This window comes from Phallusia mammillata, chromosome 4 (assembly GCF_965637545.1).
Source record: "Phallusia mammillata chromosome 4, kaPhaMamm4.hap1.1, whole genome shotgun sequence".
Taxonomy (NCBI): Eukaryota; Metazoa; Chordata; class Ascidiacea; order Phlebobranchia; family Ascidiidae; genus Phallusia; species Phallusia mammillata.
The window spans coordinates 4,221,083-4,229,223 of record NC_137255.1 but is presented as its reverse complement, the minus strand read 5'-3'; the positions used below and the strand labels follow the sequence as shown (position 1 = coordinate 4,229,223).

Sequence of the window (8,141 nt, the reverse complement as noted above, 5' to 3'; positions counted from 1 at the left end):
ACAATGCATGTCATCTAATTGTTTTTTCGACCCTTAGGCGTGCAATTGATTGAAGCGACATTTTCCGTTTTTACTGATGTCAAGCCTTAAACCAAGTGTCTACTTGTAATTTAACAGGTAGTTAAATTTTGCAAGGTCAGTCAAAAGGAGGTATTTTTTGAAAGGAGGGCATTTTGCAAGGTCAGTCAAAAGGAGGTATTTTTAAAATGTTTGTTGTGTATTTAAAGAAAGTTTAACAACTGCAGTATTAGATATCTTTAACCAGAAAGTTAAACGTCTGTTGTGTTCATTCTGCATTGTGACCAAACCGACAAAGTTGTAGAGTTGTTTTTCTTTCAGGATATGTTTTTGCAGTTATGTAAGGGTATTTGGAGTACTCCCAACATGCTAAATGGCAGAAAAGAAATGTTTTTGTGTTACATATTTCCTAATTGCAAATAGTGGTCTAAGAGTCCATTGGCCACGTTTCAAATTGCAAAGATTGACCAAAGAATTCTGGATTCCAGAAAACAAATGTATGGTGCTGTAATAAATGAGTACAAAACCAGTACTCATGTTGGTTTCGTACTCATTACAGCACCATACATTTGTTTTCTGGAATCCAGTATTCTTCGGTCAATCTTTGCAACTTGAAACGAGGCCAATGGACTTTTAGACCATCACATTATATTTTTAACGTCACTGTGACTCAGCGTTCAATGGTCAAAAGTTGCTTCGACACAATGCGAGAATTTTCAAGGTCAAAGGCTGATGCAGCGGAGACGAAATGACTTCTTTGCAACTCTGGCCTCTTGAGGAAATTCGTTGGTTTCCTGTAAAACAGAGGTCGGCAACCTTTTTTGCAATGCGGGCCGTTTTTGAAAGTGAAATTTTATCGCGGACCGGACTTCAAAAAACTACTAATATTTAGCAATAAAAACGCTTAAATTAGTTATCGTTCCCGGAATACATTGGGAGAATGTTGTATAGCATTTAACCTAAAAAGTTATACGGCCCGGTAACGAACTCCTTGCGGACCGCTACCGGGCCGCGGACCGGCGGTTGCCGACCACTGCTGTAAAAGACCAGTTGAAGTCCAGGTACGGTTTAACTGAATTCTGAAAGCATTATCTGCTAGAATAAGATCAGTGTTTCTTAACCTTTTTTGCGCTCGTGCCCTTAGAGCTTTCATAAAATTTTCTCGTACCCCCCGTCTAAAATGGCCGACGGAAGTAAATAAAATGGTAACAATTAAACTTAGTGTATCTATAACAGGGGTTTCCAACTCAACGATATCTTAGTTTTGTCTGTGATGTCACAACCCACTCTTAGATTATCTTAGATCTTAGACAATAATTATTGATATGCTTAACCCATTGATAATATTTAGGTAAAATAAATCCTAAAGCTGTAGTGGTAAAAGTTTAAATTACTTTTAGCAGCTTATGCTGTTTAATTGGTTTTAGCATTGAATTCATCGTGGACCGCGGAAAATTACGAAACGTCTGTTATGTAAATGAAATGGTTTGGAAACCACTGGAGACTTTGCACTGGCCTATAGGCATCTGAAAAAGTCAATGCGACCAACATAAGTGTCAACAAAATGTTGGTTGGTCTTCACGAACTTAAAAGTTTCTTATCCCTAAGCTAAACAAAAATAGTGGACGCAAAAAACTTAACGGATTTTAACTTTACGCTTTGAGAATAACAATAAGATTGCATTATTTCATCACAATAATAATAATAATGTATCACAAAGGTTAAATTTGGTTATTTTATCTTAGTAATATATAATTTTGAATTGTGAAATACTTTAAGGGTGAATAAAACAAACACATCCTTTAAATTTTACAAGATATTAATTTATTTGTTCATTTGCTTATAACGCCGCGGGCCACGGAAAATTGCCTGGCGGGCCACATGTGGCCCGCGGGCCGCGTGTTGGAGACCCCTGATCTATAACTTGCGTGTTGAATGCATGCATGAAAACAGTATTGTAAGTAGTACAAAACTAACCCGTTCTGGATACTGTATGTAACAAAGTTAATTGTTACGCATTCTTCACAAATATGCCTAAATAGCATACAATTTCACCCTGCATGTCGTACCCCCTGCTTTGATGCTTCGTACCCCCAAGGGGTACACGTACCCCTGGTTAAGAACCCCTGTGCTAGATTATTTTTTACCAAATATAGATTATATTTTTTTGCGGCTGGACATTGTATGAGGCTACCAACTAAAAAAAAATTATCAAACACGTATGTCTCTTTAGGTTGAAAAAAAAAGGTTTGCGCTTTAGGCGCTTTAGGTTTGCGCTTTAGGCGCTTTTTAGGCCTCTTATAGGCCATTATATTCACCTTTATTGCCAATCAATGCAGACACAAAAAGGCCTAAAATAGCAATAATCAAAGTGCAAAACGCATTTAGCACAAATGTGAGTAATTTGAAGGGCAAACGTCTTTGAAACTATGGACCTGCTTCCTAAAGGAAATGGACTATGCTGTGTGGACTTAGAACAAGTGTGTATATAACGATGAGTTTTATCAATTTTATTCTCTGATCAGTTTTATTTCGTTTAAATGAATTTCGATTTGACAATATTAGGTGATCACACAAAATGTATTTTTTTTATTTTTATTTTTTGTTCAGTTATTTGTAGATTTGGTTCGAAGTTGTTTGGAAACAAATTTGGATCAAAAATCTATCGAAAAAAATGTGGTTTCTTTTTCTAAGTCTTCTTAGTCTTGAAACGGGTAGGTATTTTCGTTATTGCTGGCTTAGCATATTAAAATAAACATTTTTTGATTATATTTTTTGCTTGACAGTGAAATCATGTGACGTCATCACCGAGTACGCATGTCAGGGTAGTGACGTCACAGTCAGATGTCCCCACAACAAGGTGATTGACGTGTATGATGGATTTTACGGACGAAAGAATGGATATACGTAAGTTTCTTTACATAAAACATATGACAACTATTTTTCGTTTGTTTGTACCTTAACGATTAAAATGTGAATTATTATTACATGTCAAACATTTGTTTAGCATTTTTATTCAGTCTTGTTGAAAAAGTAATCTACTGAACATTTCTGACAATTATTTTTATGGATGTTTTGTTTTTATCCAAAGTTTTTCAAAATTTTTAATTATTCCAAAAAAAGTTTTACAATCGTTCATAAAAACGTGGTCAAAATACATAAATTTTGATGCTTTTTACAAAAGTGTATTCCTTGTGTTTATTTATTTGCATTCGAAGCTTTTTTCACTTTTCAAAACGCCCGACAGGAAATTTTTTGGCCAGACTTGTTTTCCACAGTAACCTTTAGGGCAGACTCCGTCCGTACCAGCTTTGTACCGAAAAAATATTAACGAAGTGCTTAAACTTCACATATCTTCAACTATACGTTTGTGATGTGTAGATGTGGACCCGGTGATAGCACAGCAGATTGTGAGGCCGAAGGATCGGAAAATACCATCGTCGAACTGTGTCAGGACCAGGCCTCCTGTACAGTGACTGGAAATGATGAAGCATTCGGTGCATCTTGTGCAAACGTCAGCAATTATGCACAAATCGACTATAGATGTGTGTCGCCTGGTAAGCAAATGTTTTTTCTAACAAACACTGATAGATATCATCATAGCGTTTAAATGTTCTCTTGTCAAGCTGGCTGATCACTTGGTTATCAAAACATTATTTACTGTCTAATAAGTACCCAAAACCACATATGACGTGCCCACATATAATTTATATGAAAACCACATACAATTATGTATTTCATTCAAATTTTAAACTTGCAATTAAAAAATTACCACACTGTACAGATTTAGTGTTTTACGTTATCAAAGTTCAATTTTAACTTTCACAGTACAATATCGGCCATTTGAGACGTCAGCTTGTAACCGCCAACAGCTGACGTGTCCTAATGATCACGTGATTTTGATCCTGGATGGGTTTGTCGGGCGTGACAACACCGATACGTGAGTTGACATTTATAAGCGAATTTATTTTACACTATACCAGCTTGAAAGTGAAAGAAGTATTGTGTGTTTTAAACTAGTTGTATTCTTCTTCTGTACTACTATTTTCTGGAAAAAAAAAATATATTGATTTTGGAACACTATTTGCGGATCTGTTCATAAGTTTAATGATGAAAATAACGGCCCAAATAGACGTAAAAAGCGACATGCTTTATTGGCATATATTCCAAACGTATTTTTTTAGACATATAATTTTAATCTATCTTTTGTCAACCTAAATAGACTTGCGTACCACAGTTTTAGGAAACCTCCGCGGTGGAGCTATACTAACGTTAGAACAAAAATTTGTGAAATGCTTCTAGGTAGCGCAAAAATCATTAACGAATATTTAAAAAACATGCTTACGGTTATAGCTATTAGGGTTGGGTGAAGTTGTATAGTAAAAAAAAACATTAAACTAACTAAACATAGTTATCAGCCTTTAATTTAGTTCCTAATCATAAAACAACTGTGCTCTTTACGCCATTTACCGGAATTTTGCCAACATCACTTTCTTGTAAGCCACAGTCCCATAACGCCTTATAATGACGGTGTAGCTGTAGCGCGTTTAACCATTATCAACAAATTGTGCCCTTCACTGCTTTGCGCTCCTTAACGTTTCAACGTTGCCCAGCCTTTTCCGGCTTGGTGATTGTTTTAGTGCTATTGTGTCGCTATGTATTTTTTTCACCAAGCAAAGAAACACATCTCATTTGAGTGGTTACGTTAGTAGCTCTACCAACTTTCATAAGCTAACGTACTTAAACCTGACCCGTTGCATTACCGAGGTTTGAACCAATAACCTCTCGCTTAAGTCAAATATCTGTGTTTTTAGTAGAGATGTACCGAATATTCGGTTTGCCGAATTTATTCGGCCGAATCGGCCACTTTTCCAAAGATTCGGTTCCGGCCGAATAATTTGTTACGATTCGGTCTAAACTGAATCTTTTTTAAACACACATTCAAAGCGTTAAACTCGTCTTTTTTGCTTAGTACCAACGAAAATCGCCTCAATTACTTTGTTTTTTGACACGTTATCGTTTTTCCCACTGCAGAAAAAAATCAGTAATTCATTGTCGGGTTTGCAATCATGCTTGAAGCAATGTTAAACCTCACAGGACTAAAATTAGGACGAAACACAACCATTCTGCACTAATTGCCTGGTAGATAAACTTATGTTTTCATGTCAAACGCATAGCGTAAGACTTCGCGTGACGTCAGAATGATTCGGTTGATTCGGCCGAATTTATTCGGCAAAACCGCCGAATATTCGGATTCGGCCGAATCGAAATTTCGCCGATTCGGTACATCACTAGTTTTTAGTTGTCCTGATGGTGAGGGTGGTAAAGGTAACTGCAAAGCTGCTGACGGGCTTGATACCCTGAAAGATAACTGCAATAACAAACAATCGTGTGTGCTTGAACCTGGCTCAGATGATTTCGCAGATGATTGTCCAGGAGTTGATAAATATATTTCAGTGCAATATTACTGCGTTAAAAGGGGTAAGTGTGATTTTTTGTGTTTTGTTTTATGTCATGCGAGAAGAGCATTCAAGACACAAGAGGTGCCTGGCAGGAGATTAATTTAAACAAAAGAATAGCTTGTCATGCTTTGGGAACAATTTAGTGAGGTTTTTACGGTCTTATTATTGAGTAAAACAAAATCGGAATTAAGTGTAATTTTAACATCTGCCAGGGGCTAAACATAAAAAATGTAGAACCTGTGTGGTAAAAGGAACTAAATTAAATCATCTAATTTGAAATAAATAATGGGGTAAACAAGCGAAGCGAACCTTTTTGTGGTTATGTTAAAATTTATTTGACATTTTTCATACTACATGCTCTTGCCGCACCCTTTGGGTAAATTGAACGTTCAAATATTTTGCAATAAACCAACTATCGGAAAAACCAATCTGATTCATAAATATGCCCAAGAAATTAGTTTACAAAACGAAAACGTTATACTTTTTAGGTCTGTCCTTTAAATTTTCATTTTTTGTGGTGTTGAAATGTGTTACGTAACAAACCTAATTGTTTTCACAGCTGAGACGTTCCAACTAAAAAAGAAAGTCGCATGCGAGCACCGAGCCGGCGTCACGATCAAGTGCCCACGCGGTGACGTCATCATTGTGACGGACGGATTTTACGGACGTGATGACCGAAGCACGTAAGATAAAAAGTAAATTAAACCAAATTCCACCCCCTTTTCGCCTTTTTAACCCCTCACAGATGCCCGGGAAACGTTTTTACCACTAACTGCAAGCCAACTACATCACTGGCAATTTTGAAACGTCGCTGTGACAACCAGAAATCTTGTCTGGTGACTGCAACCAACGCAGTGTTTGGTGATCCGTGCCCAAGAACCAACAAGTTTGTGAAACTGGACTACTACTGCGTGCCAAGTCGTAAGTGTTAAATTCTGGTAGAGCTACTAACACAGGAACTCACAGTACAAATGTTTGCTAAATGCCGTTAGATGGTGTAAAGGGCGCAGTTATTTAAATTAACATTGAGATTGGGATAGGCTTAGGGCAGTGGTTCTCAACTGGTGGTCCATGAAACTAGGTTTTTTATTTTATTTGTTATTATAAAACCTCGGTCTAACGGTAGAGCTACTAACACTGGAATTTGGCTGGCGCCTGGTTGAAAATTGTTCGATAGGTGGCGCAACGAAGCATAGGCGTTTATAGTGCTGACTCAGCAATTTGGGTTTAAGGTAAGAATGATTGCTGAGTCAGCACCATAAACTCCTATGCTCCGTTGCGCCACCTACCAAACCGGGCACAAGCCAATTTCCAGTGATAGTAGTTCTACCCAGCCTAACCCCAAATCCCAACCTTTAGCATTTTTTCCACAAATTGCATTTTAAATATTTGCGAATATACTTTGCGCCACCTATAGAAAGTTCGCAAACTTTTTTTCTACGAGTTCCTGTGTCAGTGGCTCCACCAATAATTCTTTTGGCAATGGCGCCTGTTTACAGACCTAATTTTAGCTAGCCGCTATGAACCGTAATCAAGTATTTCGTTAATACAGAATTTAGAATATGTTTGAAGTGGTGTAACTTTTATGACCTTCGCAGCAACCTTGACCCTTAACCTTGCTGTGGCATGTGAATTCGGTGAATCAGTAAACGTAGATTGTCCAGAAGGAAAAGTTCTCTCCGTCATTGATGGATTTTATGGAAGGGATGACACAACCACGTAAGCTGAACACCTAAAACCAAGCGACAACTTCTGTTTTTACCTAATTCTTGTCACTTTTATTAATGTTTACAGAAAAAAAAAACGTTTTGGTCAGATTGAATTTTATTTTTAAATTTATGAAATATTTTCGCTATTTTGGTCACTAAAATAGGATTTTTTTCAACCTGATTGAATTCAATTACTTTTAGCAACTTTTTTGTTAAAAAATACGTTTAATATACTTAATAAATATTAACTTACCCCTTTTTTAAAATAAATTATACGATTTCTATGTTATTCATTAGTTGCCCTGGAAACGCGTTCACTACCAATTGCAATGCTGATGGGTCATTGAAAAAACTTCAAGCAACTTGTACAGATCGTCAGTCCTGCACCATTCAAGCTGACAATTCAATATTTGGGGACCCATGTCCTAACACCAACAAGTTGATTAAGCTACATTATTATTGTGTGTAATTTGGTGAATTATTATCTGGAAATGATTGTGCTGTTTTGAATGCAAATTATAATCGGGTTTGTGAAATAAACGCTCCAGGAAATGTGTTTATTTGTTGCTGTTTTTGTTTTGTTTAAAAAAAGCCCCCTTTTCCACAAATACATTGATTATGACATCTACGGCCTATCTCTTGTCACCAGCTGCCCTGATGAGACCTTATAGGTCGAAACAGTGTGCACTGTCTGCAGCTTATCATTTATTGGTTCGATGCTTTTACATGTTATTCTTTGTTACGTTGTCAGATATGTTTCTTTGACATGTAAGCCATTGCTGCCAGGCATAATACCAAGTTTGTGGAGCTCTTCTGGCAAATGTAATTTACTTGATGTTTCTTTGACGTCGAATCTTTTAAAGTACAACTTGGGCCATCGCTGCTTCCCAATTACGTAAAAACACGTGCCCAAGTTTATATAACCGTTAAAAGGGTAATTTAATCATAAATA

The 8,141-nt window shown here is 36.8% G+C and overlaps 1 protein-coding gene across 1 annotated transcript; it reads left to right on the top strand.

The window, feature by feature from the left end:
* Nucleotides 1-644: 644 nt before the first annotated feature.
* Nucleotides 645-7,931, top strand: LOC145223325 (uncharacterized). The gene is made up of 11 exons (XM_080089744.1): nt 645-825; nt 2,429-2,498; nt 2,639-2,732; nt 2,805-2,925; nt 3,400-3,575; nt 3,847-3,958; nt 5,321-5,499; nt 6,040-6,163; nt 6,226-6,401; nt 7,079-7,199; nt 7,487-7,931. The coding sequence occupies exons 1-11, from the start codon at nt 767-769 to the stop codon at nt 7,656-7,658; spliced, it is 1,404 nt and encodes a 467-aa protein (XP_079945870.1). The 5' UTR covers nt 645-766; the 3' UTR covers nt 7,659-7,931.
* Nucleotides 7,932-8,141: the final 210 nt, after the last annotated feature.

Coding starts and splice junctions, on each gene's coding strand:
- LOC145223325 (XM_080089744.1), top strand. CDS start 767: ATGACTTCTTTGCAACTCTGGCCTCTTGAGGAAATTCGTTGGTTTCCT. Junction 3,959..5,320: donor GGGCGTGACAACACCGATAC/GTGAGTTGACAT, acceptor ACTAGTTTTTAG/TTGTCCTGATGGTGAGGGTG. Junction 7,200..7,486: donor GGAAGGGATGACACAACCAC/GTAAGCTGAACA, acceptor GTTATTCATTAG/TTGCCCTGGAAACGCGTTCA.